The sequence below is a fragment of the Meleagris gallopavo genome, chromosome 1, assembly GCF_905368555.1.
Source record: "Meleagris gallopavo chromosome 1, MGAL_WU_HG_1.1, whole genome shotgun sequence".
NCBI lineage: Eukaryota > Metazoa > Chordata > Aves > Galliformes > Phasianidae > Meleagris > Meleagris gallopavo.
Genome location: NC_139404.1, coordinates 160,162,849 through 160,182,329, shown reverse-complemented (window position 1 = coordinate 160,182,329; position 19,481 = coordinate 160,162,849). Strand labels below are relative to the sequence as shown.

General features: G+C 38.7%; 1 protein-coding gene across 4 annotated transcripts in view; it reads right to left on the bottom strand.

Annotated features, from left to right (window-relative positions):
- DIAPH3 (diaphanous related formin 3) overlaps nt 1-19,045 on the bottom strand; it is a 234,552-nt gene extending 215,507 nt beyond the window's left edge. Inside the window, exons 1-3 of one of the 4 annotated variants that reach the window (XM_085215773.1) lie at nt 18,923-19,045; nt 18,362-18,502; nt 8,702-8,734 (exon numbers count right to left, since the gene is read on the bottom strand). In XM_085215773.1, coding sequence (XP_085071899.1) covers nt 8,702-8,734; nt 18,362-18,493 — 165 coding nt within the window. In that variant the 5' untranslated portion in view covers nt 18,494-18,502; nt 18,923-19,045. Of the gene's footprint in view, nt 1-8,701; nt 8,735-18,361; nt 18,503-18,624; nt 18,817-18,922 lie in introns of those variants that run through there. The other 3 variants (XM_085215776.1, XM_085215772.1, XM_085215775.1) reach the window with 3 other exon arrangements.
- Between the last annotated feature and the right edge of the window lie 436 nt (nt 19,046-19,481).

The window sequence follows — 19,481 nt, the reverse complement described above, 5'->3', positions numbered from 1 at the left end:
CTTTCTGTGGCTTGGTTGGAGTGGGTAGAGAACTTGCTGGTGAAGACTGAAGTAACCAGATATCCTGTTTCCTCCTAGAGAGCACTCGTGTTCTCTAGTCTTCCCTTTATCACTAGCATACTTACAGAAGCTTTTCTTGTTGCCCTTGATATCCTTGGCCAGATTTAATTCTACCAGGGCTTTAGCTTTATTGCTCTGATCCCTGGCTGCTCAGATAATTTGTTTGTATTTCTCCCAGGCTACTTCTCCTTCCTTCCACCCTCTGTAAGCTTATTTTTTATGACTGGGTTTCTCTAGGAACTCCTTGTTTATCGAGGCAGATCTCCTGGCATTTGCTCTAACATTCTCGCTGTTGGGATGCATTAAGCCTCCAGTTTGAAGGAGGTGATCCTTGAATATTGGTTTTCTTGGGCCCTCTTTCCTCCAAGACTAGATCCCACACTACTCTACCAAGAAGATCCCAGAGGCCAAAATGCACTCTCCTGAGGTCCAAAGTAGCCAGCTTGCTGCACTACTTTCTAACTTCCCTAAGGATGTTGATCTCCATCCTTTCGCAGTCATTGCTGCCAAGGCTGTCCTCGAGCTTCACATGCCCCACCAGCCTCTCCTTTTTTGGTGAGTGAGGTCCAGCATCGCATCTCACCTCATTGTCTCCTTGTTGGATAAGTTATCACCAACAGTCCAGGCACCTCCTGGATTGCTTTGGTGTGGTTGAAGTCCTCCTTGAGGACCTAGGCTTGTGAACCTGATGCCTCTCCTGTCTATCTATGGAGGGCTTCACCCACTTGGACATCTTGGTCAGGTGGCATGTAGCAAATCTCCCACTATAATGTCACCTGTTCCTACCCTCTCTTTAACCTTGATCCATAAATTCAGTCAGTTTCTCATCCATCCCAACATAGCCAACACAGACAATAACAAAAAACTTCATAAGACCTGAACAGTAGCACAGTGTGGGTATTCTACATCCATTACTCTTTCACATTACTGGTGCTTCAGAAAAGTTAATACCTCTCAATACTCCATACAAGTGAATAATTTCATGGTCCACAGAAAGCACTTTACAGAAGGAATAGAAATTTCATTGCTTGGTTGTAATGAAATTTACCACTGATGCTGCTGGCGATCCAAGTGCAGAGGAGGAAATGGCAAAAATATAGTTCAGTAATCTTCTGTGTTATATCAAAAATATATTTAAACCAAGCTAAGCAGTGGGAGATATCTAAAGACAGCTTTGTATCAGCATCATTACAGTTTGTAGAAGGTCTGACATTCTATCTTTTAAAATACAACTTTCCTGTTCTAACCAATAAAAACATTCAAAAGTATATTGAAACAACGCTTTTTAGAATAATTTTTTCAAAAGAATTTTTCTCCTTAGAATCTTTGTAGAGTCAATATTAAAAATAGCCAAAGAATAAACAGTGTTTCAAATGATCTTGATAAAAAATATTTCCATAGTCTCTTTGAAATTCTCCAAACTGAGATTTATCTTGATGTACTGACTGAACTCAGAAGACTACCCAAAGTCAAAAGTTCGAAGGCAATGAGGTGTTACGAGAAAAAAGAGAGATGCAGTATGATACTTCTGAGCACTCAAAGGAGAAAGCTAGATTTTTTTTTTTTTAATACAGTACACAAAAGCATTACAGGGAATCTGTGACCAGCTAGTGAGTTCCAACAAGAATATATTCCTAGCACCGTAGCACAATGTTGCTAAAGTTAAAGAAAACTGCATTTTAGATAAGCAAGCTATAAAAAACTGTAGTAAAATAATGAGTACAAAAATATTCAGTAAAATCTGTTTTAAGTTGTAAAAATAAATAAATCAACTGTGCATGAATAGCACTCAAGTTAAAAATTATGTGATATTAGAAAGAGAAGTGAAGTTAACTAAGAAACGTTAACACTTGAAAGTAAAAACAGTTGAAAGTAGGACCAGTTCTCCATCCAGAGATAAGCAACTTCTACAAGTAGTAGGGGTATATCATTGTTCTGTTAGCAAAAGCTAGCTGAAACTGTCCTAAGTCTTTTCTGCTCAAAAGGGGTTTTGGACTGGCTGAGCTATTTTACTCTCTCTCTCTTCCTCCCCCCCCCCCCCCCCCTTGTTCTTTTTTGGCTGGTTGGTTTCTTTGGTTGGCTTTGGGGGTGCCTTTTGAAAGGAGAAGAGGAAGAAGGATTTTCTTTTTTTACTTTGCTTTTGTTTTTGCTTGTTTTTAGTTTAAGGTGAAATAGAAGATGATGAAAAGAAAAAAGATGAAGAAATGAATTAGCGCAGCAGAAGTATGAGTCTTTACTTATAAACTTGAATTTAAAGCAATGGGTTGTCTGTGTATATATTAGCTTTTATGCCTTTATGCCTCCTACCACCAAAGACTGGAAGTTCCATAATTAGCCATGCACTTTATTCTGCCAGTTTGAATTATCCACAAGAAAAAATGTCAAGGCGACTGAAACAAAATCCTAAATGTCAGAACTGAAATACAGCGAAAAGTAAATCACAGTCAATACATAGATGCGAGTTATCAAGAGAACACTTCTGAGGAGCCTTTTACATTTATCATCCTGAAGATTGTCAGGGAGTCTTCACAGAAAATCTGTATGGTCTCTTACACTACAATACATTTTAAAACTGCCTTACAGTAGCACTTCTTCCACAACTTTGTTCTATGGCAAAGCTCTGTGAAACTACAACTTCAGTAGCATGGCAGTCAAACACTACTAACAAACTCTAACAGACGATGAGAATATGTTACTGCATATAGAGTACAGTGCTAACAGCATCTACCCACTAGAAGCTATCTCAATCATTTCTTGGCAGCAAAAGATATGCAAATTAATGAAGTTGTCACGTAACTTAAAGGTAAGAAACTGTGCATACAGAAAAAAAGATGAGAATTTAACTTCTTTATTACTAGAAGTGAATGTGATCATTTATTTTAAAGGTGGCATAATCAGAGCAATACTCCAGTCTGTTAGGTATTTCAATTCTAATGAATGTATTTAAACACTGTCACATTAAAGAAACTGCTCAAAAGAGAGCAACTGACAGCACATATCAGCAGGATCTGGGGGCATCAGTTGGCTGAACATGAGCCAGCAGTGTGCCCAGGTAGCCAAGAAGGCCAATGGCATCCAGGCTTGTCTTAGACATAGTGCTGCCAGCAGGACCAGGAGGTTATAGTTATAGTCCCTCTGTACTTAGCTCTAGTAAGGCCACACCTCAAGTATTGTGCTCAGTTTTGAGCCTTTCACTATAAAAAAGACATTGAGGCTCTGAAGCATATCCAGAGAAGGATAATGAAGCTGTGAAGGGTCTGGAGCACAAGTCTTATGGGGAGCAGCTAAGTGAACTGGGATTATTTTGTCTGGAGAAGAGAAGGCTCAGGGGAGATATTATTGCTCCTTACAACTACCTGAAAGGACATTGTGGTGAGGTGGGGGTCGGCCTCTTTTCCCAGGTAACTAGTGACAGGACAAGAGGTAATGGTCTCAAGTTGCCTCACTGTACGAGTGCTGAGAATATCAGTTTTGATCAGTGTGGCCAGGTATACTTATATATGTGTATATTGTATACTTGTGTTTGTGTGTGTGCCTACTGGAAATATACACTCAGTCTCACTATTGATTAGGCATGGAGACATGACATAGGTTATTGGATTTATTGTCCCCAACATTTTCCATCCCTAGCAGAGCAAAAATTTCCTCTGCCCAACATGATTTACACATTTATAGCCAATTTGACAGTAAGGTCAGAAGCAGTATTTTTACTACTTAAAATATTAATAGAGCTTAAAGCCCAACACTTGCTATCAAACATAATATAATGATGTCCTTCCCTGTTGGAAATATATTAAGAGCATTCTAAACATTCTCAAAGCCCCTAAGAAACCATGATACTAAATATGAAGGAAAAACATAAAATGACAATTCCAGATAAGTGCCATTCACCCCCTTGAGACTTTATTTCGGACTGACTGCTAAGTAGGTATCACAATTTGAATCAGTGAATATGAATAATAGCTGCAAAAGCCAGAATGAAGTAGCCGTCACAGGATGAATGGCATCCAAATTTTTATTGGCTTCCAATTTCATAGGTTCTCTTTAAAACATTAAGAGAACCTATGAAAAATGAACCTGGCTTTCTGCACATTCCGTGCACCTGAAGATCAAAGTTACAGAGATTCAAGGAAGTGTCCAAGCTGAAACCTTCCAGCTTATCCCACTTTCTGATCAGATCCCCAGGAACTACATCTATTTGTGTTCTCACTTCGATCTTAGTGAAAACTTCTTATACTGTCTTCTGTAAGACTACAGCATCTATTGAACTTACACGCATGATAATGCAGGAATCAATGGATTAGTTATCAGTAGAATAATTGCTGGCTCTTCAGAATTTCAAAACCCATGCTAAAAGAATTACAGGTATTACTCCATCTGCCATCTTGCTTCCCTCATCTTCTTCTCCCACTTTTAATTAAGAATTAGCATCACTTTTTAGATAAAATCTTTCTGATGAGATAGATGGAAGGTATGTGTGTTAACTTTAATTCTGGAGACCTACAAGCGTTGCACTTAAGCTCTTGCTCCAGATACGTGCATTAGGAGATACTCTTCATATTAAGAATTAAGAACACATATCTGTATAACCATATTCACGTTCACATTTCTGTTGAGGAAACTTGCTAAGAGAGTTCTCCTCTGAAAGTGAGGTTTTACACAAAACTGACATATGTAGGATACATTGTAAACCAATAAATTCAGTATAATTCTAATGGACAGATAGTAGTGTTTTAATTGCTGTATATTGTTGAATTTGAAGTAAATGTAAATGCCACAATAAATTCTCAAGCACATTTGAATGTAATTAAATTATTGCAACTCTCAAATCTATTGTGTTTGTATTAATTTTCCAGTTAAATGAAAAATGTAGGGTGAAGGTGGTTAACCATTTGCAGAAGTTAGCTCCTAAAATAATCCATAGAGGATAAAGCAACTGCTTTCTGAGGATTGCTACAAATACCTCTGCTTTGAGAATGTTCTGGGAACCAACAAATCAAGAGGAATCAACTGGCATGGCTGGTCTTATTTACAGTCAAAGAGGGATAAAGCAGGGAACTACAGAAGTGATTTAATAGCAGAAGTTACCTACATCAAGGACAGAGCAGTACATCAGCTGAGACTTGGCTTCCTACTACCTATCTTAGATAAGCTCAAAGAAATGAATGCACAAAGAAGGGAATAATAAAACTGAACTGTAAACTCATAACACAAGCAGATACAGAGTTTTTCAATAGAAATTTAATGATATGCCTTTAAAGCATTTACGGTGAGTTTAGCAATGCAGAGTTCCAATCTTTATGAACATGGGAATACTAGAAACACCCACAGACTCTCAAGACACAGAGCACTTAAAAGATTTATTGTTTAAAGAAGCTGGAATTGTTCCACAAAAATATTGGTTGTGCATTTCTTCTACAGTTCACAGTTGATATAGCGTGACTGTTCCCTCAGGTAAAATTGCCACAGATCTATGGAAACAGCACCTACAGGCATTTCTGTAAAAATAAGTGAATAATCTTGACTATGATATTGTTTCCTCAGTTCAAGACCGAAAGTTACTCCAAATTGATGCTGGAAGATACGGAAGAAGGAAGGGGGGAAAAAAAAAAAATAAAACCACACCACAAAACTCTTCAAGCAGAAAGAAATCCCCCACCTTCACGCTGAATTCAGTGAAGGATGTGGGAAACCCCTCAGTCTGTTAGACTCCCTTCCCAGACTGAAGTTGTTAAATCCAAACAGGTAGTGGAAGATTGAGCATAACTCCAGAGAAAATGAATAGAAAATAGGAAGCATTTTTAGAAAAATTTTCAGCATACTGGACTCTGAATGTTGGTATCAGTGCAACTTGACTAACAACATATACAAATACTAGATTCAAAAGGTAAGACTATGAATTAATTTTTGACTTTGCTTACAAAGAGAATCTCCTAATGCCATATCTGGAGCAAGAGCTTAAGTGCAATGCCTTGTAAGTCTCCAGAATTAAAGTTAACACACATACCTTCCATCTATCTCATCAGAAAGATTTTAATCTAAAAAATGATGCTAAACACACTTAAAAAATTGGACGTAATCCAACATCTCATCACTGGCTGTGCACACAAAATAAATTTTGTAATAAATACACACAGTTGGAGCATAACCTGCACTTCTTTATATCCTCTGTTTAAGCTATTTACTGCAGTGATTGGACCTTAGTATCTTGGGAGGCAGAGAGAGAGGAACAAAAAAAAAAAAAAAAAAAAAAGCAGTTGTACTAGATTAGAAAGTACCAAATGGGAGAATGAGGTAGGTTTAGGTGAAAAAGCCCAGCTACCTGAAATGTGTTGTTTGTTCACTAGTAGCACATTACGAAGAAACTTGATTAAAAATTGTTCTGTTTTAGCTTAATCTGCATTATGAGAAGTACTGAACAGTCTTCCTCTCCCATTCTCATGGAGAAATGCAAGCATGGATCATCAAGGACAGATAATCACTAAACACAATCTACTAGAAAAGACCTGCCATGAAACATGCAGCTGTAAAATCTTCATTTCTTGTTTGATGGGGGTAACAACCAAGCACTGTGCAAAGCTTCTGTTTCTCTTGGTACCATTTACATTCTCTCTTATAGGACAAGTACTTGCCAATTTTCAAGATCTCGTATTTTTGACTGCCCCCCCACTTACTACACCTGCAGAAAACACAGTTTCACATAAGGAAAGTCTGCTACAATAGAATAGCTCAGTCTTCCAAACATTCTGCCAGTCATTTTGATCACAGAAGCCAGCAGTTCAGTCATGGAATTTTGCTGTAACACCCTAACACAAACTCATGGTGAAAAACTAGCCTAACAATAGCAACATGAGAAGGAAAAACAGAAAATTAGACAATTCCTATGACTTCATTTGAAATAATTAATACTGAAGGAGGAACAAACAGGAAACAAAGGGTTCTGTCAATTTATTTCCATGTATTTGAAAGTAAAAGCAAGACATTAATTTTCTTTACCAGCAAAAATATTTCACGTGACAATAGAGAATTTATTTCTAACGACATTGAGTCAAAGACATCTTCACATTTTCCTCCTTGAAGCTCTCAGAAGATAAAAAAGAAAGTGTATTCTTTCTTCAACAATCAAATAGCTCTCCAAGATTAACATCTTGCTAAATGAGAAGTTCCACTAGTAACAGTAGAGCTTAGTAAGAGTAAGGCTTAAATAAAACAAGATGCACGGAATAATCCGTTTGGATTCCCAAAGTCCCATTGGATGACTTCTTTTTCCTGATACATTCATCTCCCAGAGATGGTTCTACCTTTTTTTTTTTTTGGAAACCAAAGCATTTAACTAACGGCAGAATATTAGAAGTCACAGAATTTATTCCTGTCCACAGTCAAGACCTGGATGTGTAGAACATATTTCACTCTGAATCTTGTTTCTCTGCATACTACAAATTACAAAGCTTTTCTCATCTATACAGCAAATTTTGGTATACGCTTTTTTCCCTACATATACAAGCAGTTCTATTTAAAAAGAACTATATAAAAGCCTGTTAATGTGCACAATTCTTAAAAAAAAAAAAACTGAGCATTACAAATAATTTACTGGAATATGCAGCCCTCAAATTATTTGTTCCACAGTGATCTTGCAAATAGATACTTTGTCAGATAGCTAGCTACTTGCTGTTCTTTTACAGAAGATTCTTGCTCTAAATGAAGAAGATAGAAGGAACACACATTCCAAAAAAATATCATGGTTTAGGACTTAATGGGGATATGTCAGTATAACCAGACAATTCATCAGCAGATGAATAACACAAAACAATTCAAATACTAAAAGCAGCCTGAGTTAAGGATCTCCAAATACTTCTAACTTGCACTGTTTCTCAGTTCAAGTGCATTGCATGCTGTCCAGAATAAAACTTTCTATGTTTGTCCTCCAGCATAAAACTCTCTACATTTAAGCTCTCAGTTATGCACAGAAGTATTTCAGCAGAAACACACTGTAGCAAAAAATAAATACTGAAGTCGTAACAACTGATTTTTAAGTGCCTAATGAACATTTTAGTTTTTATATAAATTCCAAGACTTCCCAGAATTATTTACATTCAGAAAAACTACTCTAACCAACAAAACAATACTAGGAACAACAAAACAAGTGTATTTTAATTGCAAAGAAAAGAAGATCTGCATTGTGATAATCTCTTCTGCTGTTGAAGACAGACGAAGTTTTTAGAAACATACCATTAGTATGATACTGATAATACCTGACATTGGTTGAAGCAAGCATTAATGACTTTACAAGCAATTGTTAGTTTATTAAACACTGGATTTTAAGCTAGCTATACAGACCAATGAACTTTATTATTAAATATGCAATCACAGATATCTTAACTGTATCATACATCAGCAGGCACAATTACTTGTCAAATTCACTCAGGCATGATTTAGCCATGAACACATTTCAAAGCCATGCAAAGATTTTTCACTACTTGAGCAGAGTATGTTATAGATAACCAACAGTTTAGTAAGACTTTACCAATTAACTATTTTAGTTTCCAAGATGGTTTCTGTAGCAAAAAGGTCATTTATACTGTGTTAGCAATGAGGTTATTAGCTTAGCAAAGCCAAAGCAAAACATTTTAAGTTGTCTTACCACATCATCTGTCAATGTCTTGATATTTAAATGCTGTAAATTAAACAGGAAACCAGACATGTCATGATTATGTAGTCAAAAAAACAAAACAATAACAAAAAATCAACATCAGCTATAATCACTTATTCAAACGATGCCACATCATCAGTACTGAATTATAATAATTCCTTTGCAAGCTGCATTTTGTTGGTTTACATTGCACAGCAAGTTTTCAAAGGAATACAGTACAGATCCTCCCCAAAAAAATCTGTAATCTGATCATTAGAAAGTATAATTCCATGCAGAAGAATATAGACAAACATAGCTTGAAACTAGTTGCGCTTTATTATGATTATAGCTAAATATACTACAGCAGAAGACCTGCCCACAATGAATCTGAAAATCCATAATCCATCTGAAAACGGCTCTGGGGACACCACGAGAAGACACAGCCAAGAGATTTTGAATTCAGCAGTTCCTCAGTAGCCTAAAGCTCTGACTGCCAAGCTGCAGCACACAGTCAGTCAAGACCATTGACTGCTCTCAAGCAATGCCTGTGTGGGAAGCAGAACATTAAACTACGAGCAGAAACTCACTCTGTTTCTTAGTAGTAACATTCAACTGCTCATGATCACTCGTTGTATAAAATAAAAGCTCCTGAAATCTTCTGCACTCCACTGCATATTGGCATATACAGCAAGTGCTAGGAGCAGAGTTTCTGCACAAAACCTAAGAGGAGTACTGAAGAATACAGATGACCGATATATCTGTGCTGCAGGGATCCAATGCACTGTTTCATATGACAAAGCTTGGCAAAGAAACAGGAAGAACATAAAGTCACATATTTGGTGAGACTGATTCTTTCCCTTTTGCTAGGTTTCTCACTGTCAAGCATACAAAGTTTGGCACAAGCTACAGCAACTGTCAGTGGCTGTATCTAGATTATTTAATTAGATTTAAATTAGATTTAAAACTCTTATATTTGGTCATCACCAAAATTGGTACAGGTTGCCCAGAAAGGTGCTGGATACCCCATTCTTGGAGGCATTCAAGGTCACATTGGATCAGCCTCTGAGCAACCTGACCGAGCTGTAGATTCCCCTGTTCACTGCAGGGAAGTTGGGCAAGATGACCCTTACAAGGTCATCGCAACTCGATTCTATGATCATTCCCTATAACATCTTTGCTTTCTCTTCCCTCAGTACAGAAGAACATTTTGTGTTATGACAAGTATTATCCTGCGATACCTCTATCCTCAGTATTATCAAGAAACTGAGGAAGAAATATGTGATGAACAGCTATGAAGTTAAAAAGTAAATGAAGTATGAGAAAACAATTACTGCTCAGTGACATAATATAAGTTCTAACATCAATAATAAAACAAAAAAAAGAAATGGAGCTATGTGAGTACGGACAATCCTACTCTGTTACAACAGATGGGAATTCACAATGATAGGACAAGGGGCAATGGGTGCAAGCTAGAACATAGGAGGTTCCACATAAATGTGAGAAAAAACTTAACATAAGGGTAACAGAACTCTGGAACAGGCTGCCCAGAGAGGTTGGGTGGTCTTCTTCTGGAGACATTCAAAATCTGTCTGGATATGTTCCTGTGTGATCTGATCTAGGTGCTCCTGCTCCAGCAGGGGGATTGGACTAGATGATCTTTTGAGGTCCCTTCCAATCTCTGACATTCTGTGATTCTGTGATAATAAAACATTAAGAATAATAAATGGGAAAACACTTCCATGTAGTCAGCAGACTGAAGATATGTACCCCAGATTTCCTGCTGCAGAAATAGATCAGACCTCTGTCATGTACTATGCTATGTAGTGTTTTATATCTCCTTTTCATTTTCCAAAATAGCTACAGAGACAACCTGAATACTAATTTCTGCCAATTAAAGAGCTCCTGACTTAACATTTAGAAAATTGTTGATGTCTCTGTCTTTCAGCAGTTAAAACCGCAGGAGAAAACACTATCATGTGGTCTTACAATGGAACTGCGTAGCAAAGATCACAAGTATTTATTCATGTTTCATACACTCAACTAAGCCTCACTGAGGAATCTGCTTAGAATGAAAGTCTATTTTGCATTACATGTTTTGTGGTGGAATTTTGAGACTCAAGTCAAATTCTACACACTGGCAGAGAACACAGTAGCAGGTTCGGTTCCACTGAGAAGCACAGGTAGACAGTGATAGGACAAGGGGGATTTGCTTCAAAGTAAAAGAAGGGAGATGTAAATTCGATGTTTGAAAGAAATATTTTAGAGAGTGGGGAGGTGCTGAAAAAAGCTATCCAGAGAAATCCTGGATGCATTCAATGCCAGGTTGGATGGGGCCCTGGGCAACCCAGCCCACGGCAGGGAGTTTGGAACTCAATAATCTTTCAGGTCCTTTCTAATCTAAGCCATTCTATGATTTACAGAATTACATTGTGAAATTTAGCAACGGAATTTACTGTTAGAAAGGCTGAAAGTTCCCTATGCTATACATTAGGACATCTCATAACTCAGTTCAGGTGGCTCATTAGTGAAAAGAAGGCTGGCTGTGCAGCCAATTAAAGACACCCTAATGGTATAAGAAACTCAGTACAACTGTGAATTTTCTAAGCCTTCAGCTTATTGACTACTACTACAAGAGCAGAAAATTGAAAATTTTCTGTGTAGGAGCTTATGCAAACAATGTTGTCTGGTCTTATTTCAAAAGAGGGCTAGAAGAAAGCAACTCTACTTAAATAGCACTAATCTATCAATTTTGTTAGAAAGCAGGAGAAACCCGATAGAAACTACAACCTAGCAATGTTCAGTTCCTTCAGCATTCTAATATCAAAGCACTGTACGACTTGCAGTAAGACATTTCAAAATATGTGTTCTGAGAATTTTATAGCAAAAAAAACTTCCTCAAGATACCGATTAGAACATGGCAACTCTTTTCCTCTCCCTCACGAAATCATCCTCCTCTGGAAAGGTAAAGTCAGTTGCCAATTTCCATTGTCTTCGGTAGCATCCAAGCATACAGAAATGTGGAAAATAGCACTGACTCACCAAAATCTTCTAAGACTAGATGTTAAGTTGGTCTCTTTCAATGGCATAAAGAGCAATGTCATGATTTAAGAACAGGAGTATATGTTCATTCTTGCCAGGACAAACAAAGTTATAATAACGGGTAAAAAATAAATAGATCATGCTTAAGTAGAGTGTGGAGTGTTTTATTACAAGCCTAAGTTTTTATTTTCAGGCCTGGATATGTAAGTTGACAGAAGTAAGACAGTCTGCTCATGTGAGCAGGTTGTCTTAAGTACAGGCCTGCAAGTAAACAAAACTGGGTTAAGTAGTGTTCAAGTAGTAGCTACAGTTACTGCTAAGAACATTATACAAGCTTACAGAATATTACCTTGCAGTGGATGAAAATACTGATATGCTACTCTATGCCTTCCATGAACTACTCTAGAATAGTAAAATAATTTCTTCTGACAACACAGGAGCTACATACAAATATTTCTCGAGTTTATTAATGGATTAAAGAGATACATATAATATTGCTAATCTTGTTTTATGTCAACATCCTATTTTGCAGTCAAAGAAAAACAGAAACATCAAGAGATTAAAGAGCTACAGTATTTGGAAAGTCCAGATTTATGTGGATTTAGCATGCTTAGAAAGTCAAGATTTACTGGGATCAGTAGCACTTACAGCTGGAAAAGCAAAAGTATCACCATTACTTAGTCTTCAGCTACATAAACACCTAATATAACTTATTTTTTAGTCTGGGACAGGGAGAAGGAGGTGATTTTACTTAGAAATTGAGCTGGCGGCACTTCATCCAAAGCTAACTCAGAATTAAAAAGAATATAGATTTAATATTTTTGAAGAAAGCAATTTGACATGGAATTACTCCTTACTTACCCTTACTCCTTACCCTCAGGCATACTGACGAATAACTGGTTTAATTAGACAAAGGATACATACATACCTTCAGTGTATGGTACAGTGTACTTATAAGTTGTCAGAAGGCCCGATCTCAAGAACATCAAAGACAATGAAAGCCTTAGACAGAAACTGAACTCAAGGGTACAATAGGGCACAACAGACAACATTCACAACACATGCACAGCTAGGCAGAAGTTTACTTTCAGAGCAGAAGAATGATCATGTCTTATACAAATGAGAGTTGCCATGTGTGATACTTTTGGACCATAGTGACAGGGAAAGTAAGCCAATACTACTCGGCTTCCTGTATGCTCACAGTAAAGAATCTTATTAGTATGCGGAAGACTCTTTATACAAACAGTTTTGTAGCACACACTGAAGGTGAATTTGCAAGACAAGGTTTAACAAATTGAGTCACTGCTTTTTATAATTACTCCAGGCAACTCTGAGTTGACGCAGTGAAATGAAGCAAAGAAATGAGAAACACCAACACTACAGCTCAATGTATGCTGCAAAGGAGGAAGAACATCCTAAAGCAGTGTAAGATATACTCTGTAATATTCAAATGTTCTCTACCAAAGGCAACTTCTAGCTTTTCTTGTGGTGCTCTTTTCATCATTATATAAGCACAGAGTAACATCACTCATCTTCCTGAATCAAAACAACTTGTTTAAAAAACAGTACATTTTTACTTGAATTCAGATTATACCTGGCATGGATGGACAATGTTAACATGCTAGACAGGCAGAAGCCCTACTTGTTCATCATAAATGGAAATAGAAGACAAATAAGCACCCAACCATACACTGCTGCCAGTATAAGAGGAGTTCAAGCCATTCAAAGTAGCAGAAACTCAGGCAGCTAAACACGCATGCATGCCATCACACTGAAGTTCTTAAATAATTTATATTTATAAAAGAAAAAGGAAAAAAAGAAAAAACACTTCCCACATCTGAGTATTCAAATCCTTTTTCAATCTTTGTATTTGCTTCCTTACAGTAAGAGGGAAAAAGGAAAAAATAAGGATCACAGAAATAAAAAAAAAAAAAAAACACTGCATATGCACAGCTTGATACATAAAGAATAGCTTATAGACTATGTAAGAAAAAAATAAATACAGGAGAATTTAAACAAGATACCATGAGTTTTAAGAGAACTGGCTGATTTAAGACTGGAAGCTGAAATTACCAAGACTGATGATGTACATATAATCACACAAATCTACCCATACCTTCTTAAATTAGAAAGTGAGAAAGAACTCCAATACTGCCATTGATTCTATCACTGGAAAGATTCAACACAAGCTGTTTTTTCCCCAAAGACGATTATCCAGTAGAATCACAACTAGAAGATTGAAGAAAGGATTGCAAAGAAACCTGTAGACTCAGTTACAGCAATGCGAATTGGATTGTTACAGTGGATGTTATTACTTTAAGACCCTCTTTGATACAATATTCCCTAAGTAATTTTACTATCTCAATCTGTAAACGCACTTTAAAAATTTCAGCATAGCCCGACAGCATCTCCTGTTTTTAATTTCCAGTACACTACTTCAGCATTTATTTAACGACTTCTTTTTTTTCTTTTTTTTCTTTTTTTTAAATACGTGTGTATACTCTCTCTGTTGCTTGGAAAGCAGTTTGAAAAGCAATTAGGGGCAAAATTATCTTAACATGACAGTTTCTACGCAGCGATATTGTTTAGACATTGATGAGTTAAACTTAAAATTGGTGCTTACAGGTAAGATTATATAACAAAGTGCCAGAACACAGCACTAAAATTTAGTATCATAACCCACGGTGTTAATTCATGCCAACAAAAATAACAGCATGAGGAATTTACAGTTTTACAGAGCAGCAATAAAGAGTTTTAGGTAACATCTGTTCAGCAATCATTTCTTTAAAAGACTAATTTAGATTCAAGGTCTTACACTGCAGTATAACTGCAGCAATAATTCAGTCACTTCATAATTAAAGATATTGACACAGATTGGTCTTACCTTTCTCCTCTATGCCATTCAAACAGAAATGCTTTTGCTTTTAACTACATCTTTCTTTGATTTATAAACACTATTAAATGCAAGTGTTAATTTACCTATGTTAAACAGATTGCTGCAAACAAGAAAGTCTTCCTGACTCATATAAATTTCATAGAGAAAAATATAACCTGAAAGTCACTGAAGATTGTATTAATTTTAGTGTATCATTGACCAAATACTTCTAAATCAGCTATACATCCAGTTGACATTCTGAGGTCTAGCACCTACAAGACGTAGCCCCAGTAAAGAGCAATTAGAAGTAGTTCAAGTAATCTAGCAATCATTCATACAATTTCTAAACATTTCTAAGAAAATATATATATACATACACACACATACACCAAGTAAAAGGAACACCCTCCTCAGCTAGGTTGAACCTCTGCCACCCTTTATTTCATTTCTGCTTTTTACCAAACTCTAACCACTCAAAGATGAACACAAGGGCTTTCAACAAAACTAAGCCACCACAGTACCACAGAACACATTATCCTTCCACGAATTCCACTGTTCCAAACCCTTAGACCTTCTGAACAAAACCAAACTGTTAAGTGCTTCAGAACTAATCATCATGCCATAAATTTTTGTTTGTTTGTTTGTTTTAAATAATTCTGTAAAGAATAGAGAGAGCTAGGAACTACAACTTAAATTCATTCTTCTGTGAAGCTAGTTTATTCAGGACAGCAGTACTCCAGGAAGACATTTAATTGGAATTAACAACTATTTAGCCCAAAGCCTCTTTCTCCCTCATCTAAATGAAGTGGTAAAAATCAAGAGATTGTTCTCCTGCTAAATAAGGAGTTCTTTTGGAGAAAAGAAAAAAAAACTGCATGTTAACAATGTCAATTTTGTTAACCAGCAATCCAATTTCACCTGAAGGTCTGTCAAGGAATCAAATTCTTTTCCAGACCAGCCTAACTACTGTTGATTTGGTAACTCTCAAGTGACAGATCAATACGTTACATTGATTGGAACAGTCCAACTTGGAATTTATCTTGAAGCCTTTTGTCCTAAGGAAAATTAGACTAATCCAATCTGGATGACTTGAGTTTGTTGAATCTAATAGTCAATTTTAACCACATTTGATAAATGCATATTAGATAAGAAACATAACTCAGGTTACATGAAGAAGTATGGCATGACAAGTATCCCAAACATATACAGCCTGTATTTATGACTCGATTACAGATAATTCAGAGTAAGGAGAAGTTCAACGTACTCTGACACAAAAGTAATCTAGCAAATGAAAGAAGATGTATTACAGGAGAAATCAGATATGAACAAATCAATACACATACAACATCTCGCACACCATTCACTCCTCTCTCTAAGAAAAGTCTCTTAAGAAGACAGGAGGTAGAGGAGGAAGGAGAATATACCAATTTTAGTTTTAATAACAGATAAATATTCTGCATTGCAACATCTTAGAGCAGAAATTGACGATATGACAAAAAGAAACGCATTTCTCCCAGTACCTTTCAAGGAAACCACTACAAATCAGAGATGTTGGTTAAGGCCTACAATCATTGAAATAACAGATATTCACAACTTGTACTGATTTGTATCTTTCTTCAGCAGAAAATTATTACCCGAGACAAACCAGGGATTAGAGGAAACAGCCCAATGGTTATAGAAGCTGTAGCAACTCTTCAGATTTTGGGGCATTGCTACCCCATAGAAACTGTTAATTCCCACAGATGAGATTTGTAAACCATACTTTTCAGCAGTTTACACAGAGATAGAGACAAAAACTAATACTCTGCTTAAGGAATATCAACTCTTCTTAAGGTCTCCCAGTGAGCTAATGGCATACCTAAAAGACAGGCCACATTAGAAAGAACTGTCACGTATCACCATCCCAAGGCAATATCTTTGCTTTAAGAGTACTTATAAAGATGAAATACAAGACTGTTGTCTCAGGTCAAACACTTCTGAAAGTGACAAAGCATTCTCGTGAATTAAGAATATTCTCAGTCACTCTTGCTTAAAAAATTTCAGAAACTGGGAGAGAAAAAAAAAAAAGCCATACTGTCATGATGATCACATACTCTACAAAGCTAAGTAAAACACCCAAATCCAGCCTCCTTGGCTTTGTGTGTTTGGGTCAAAGTAAAATCAATACTATAGTCCTAAGAAGCCAGTGAGCTGATGCCCACACCTGCACACGCCTAGACTTCACAGGCAGACACAACAAACAAGCTCATCTGCACCAAAAAGAAGGCATCTCTTTTCTACAAATCCCAAGTTTGTTTCAGTAACAAATTCTCAAGGGCCTTGTTATATCTGACAGTTACACTCCCTAAAAAATGTTTGTATTTCTATTGAGGGGAACACTGAAACTGATGGCAACACCCTGATTTCCCTCCCCAGATGTGTGTAAACAAAAATAGAAATGATGGTAATATGCAATTTGCCTAAGACCTTAATAGTTAAAGTATAGCCAAGAAATAAAAGATTTTGAACTCAGTGCTGTTGTCAGCCTTAATCATACACAAATCTGCCTCTTGCTTCCTGCAGGAATAAACCAGTCACCAAGTCATATACCAACAGTACTGCAACTGAGCAGACTATATAGGTTTTCACTCAAAGACGCTAGGCTAAAGAATGTTTTCTGACACAGCTCTGTATTTATCTATGACCAGCTCTTGGCCCACAGTTTCATACACACACATTCTAAAGAGCATAGTACACATCTGCTCTGCATGTGGTGGGTACCTGCAGAATGTGTATTTGTTCAGCTTTGATATTTGAATAACTCAGCGTGTCCAAAGAAAAAAAATGGCTATTCTTAGGTACTTTTTAGCTAGGGCACATCTTACATACATATAATTTTGTAGGCACCTATTTGCTGTTTTCAGTTTTCCAATTGATGAGTTTGCTAGCCAAACCTTTAATAAAGCAGGGCTAGGGAGAGCTGCATCCTTTAAACTACTACGTTACCCTATTACTACACCATTCTATTAGAAAGCGTCCAAAGAAGGGCTTCAAAGATTGTGAAGGATCTAAAAGGGAAGACATATGATGAGCAGCTGAAGTCTCTTGGTTTGTTCAGCCCAGAGAAGAGGAGACTGAGAGACTTCATTGCGGCCTATGGGGCCGAGAGGAGCAGAGGGGCAGAACTGATATTTGCTCTCTAGCAACATTAACAGTGTCACAGAAGTCCATCGTGAGAGGATCAGATTGGATAACTGGAAAAGGTTCTTCACCAGAGGGTGGTCAGGCATGAAACAGGCTCCTCAGGGAAGCGGCCAAAGAACTGAACCTGTTGCAAGTTCAAAAACCATTTGGACAACTCTCTCAGACGTATGGTCTGATTTCCAGGTCACCCCGTGTGGAGCCAGGACTTGGACTGAATATTCCCTTCCAACTCAGGATGCTCTATGAAATTCAGAGTCCATTTTTCACTAAACGGTTTATGTGATCAAAACAAAGCCCAAACATCTAGCTCTAGTGGAGGCGGCATCATTTACGGGTGAAGAGCCGTTCTGTTAACACCCCTACAGCTGTCACACAGTGATTCAGAAAACTTCTTCATAAAGAGCAGAGACCTGAAAGCACACGAGGCAAGAGGGAGCCGGGCCCTCTGAGGACAGCAGCACAGAAGCAAGCTGGGGCGGGCGGGCCCTGCAACCCTCAGAGAGGCTCCCGGGCGCACACTCAGGCAGGCCTCCGCCTATGCCACGGGCAGGGCCGTAGGACGGATCCGTACTTACGAATTTAGGCTTCCTGCCGTCCGCGGCCTCCTCAGATCCGCCGGCTGCCGGCGGGCCCTTCCTGCGGATCCCCTTGTTCTCCCTCCCGCCGCGACCCGGTGGCGAGCGCGGCCGCGGCCGCCGCGACTCCATGGCCGTGCCCTGAAGAGGCGAAAAGGAGACAGCCGGGGGCTGCGATTAGAGCGGCTTAGCTGAGCTGGGCCGGCAGGGCGCCGCGGGGGAGAAGGAGGGGGCTCAGGGCTAAAGCCAGGCAGAGGATTTACAGCCAGCAGCCTTTAATCCAAGTAGCGATGGCCGCCGTCCGGACTGCACCGCAGAAGCAGCCCCACGCCACACACGGACCGGGGGCAGCACAAAACGCGCTCCAAACGGCCGCACCCCAACGTTCAGCGCCCAGGAATGCACCGCAGTCCGAATCGTCCCGCCACTGCCGGTCCTGCCCCCCACCCCTCCACGACAGCCAATCCACGGCGGCAGAAGGAAATTGTCGCTTCCTGGTTGGATGGCCTTCTGCCAATCGCCGCTGAATCAGCTGTTCTCCCGGAGAGAAGGCGCTCTCACCGCTCACTCCTCGCACTACGCGTCCCAGAGAGCACTGCGGCCCACCCCCGCGCGGGGAGACGGCGCACTCCGCACGGCGGGAGCTGTAGTCCCGCACATCCTGGGGGGAGGGGTGCATCGCCTATGTCAGTTCGGGGAGCCGTGCCCCTGGGGGCGGGTTCTGTGACTTCGTTTGGAGCTGTGGTTCAGTGTTCCTTGCCCTCCTCGACAGCTGTTGTTATTTTGTTTAATTTTGGCCCCAGGAAGTTTCATACTGCCACGTAATTCGAAGCTTATGGCGGCATGCCCTGACAGGGCGGTTCCCTTACTGGTTGAACTGTGTGTGTGCTGATAAGTGTCCGGAGAAGGAGACTCCACAACCTCTCTGGGCAGCCTGTTCCAGTGCTCTATTAGTTTTACAATCATTATTTCATTGCTGCATGCCACTGAAGAGTCTGCCCCCATCTGCTTGAGTCCCACCCTTTCATAGAATCATATCATAGAATGGCCTGCGTCGAAAAGGAGCACAATGATCATCTAGTTTCAATCCCCCTGCGATGTGCAGGGTTGCCAACCACTA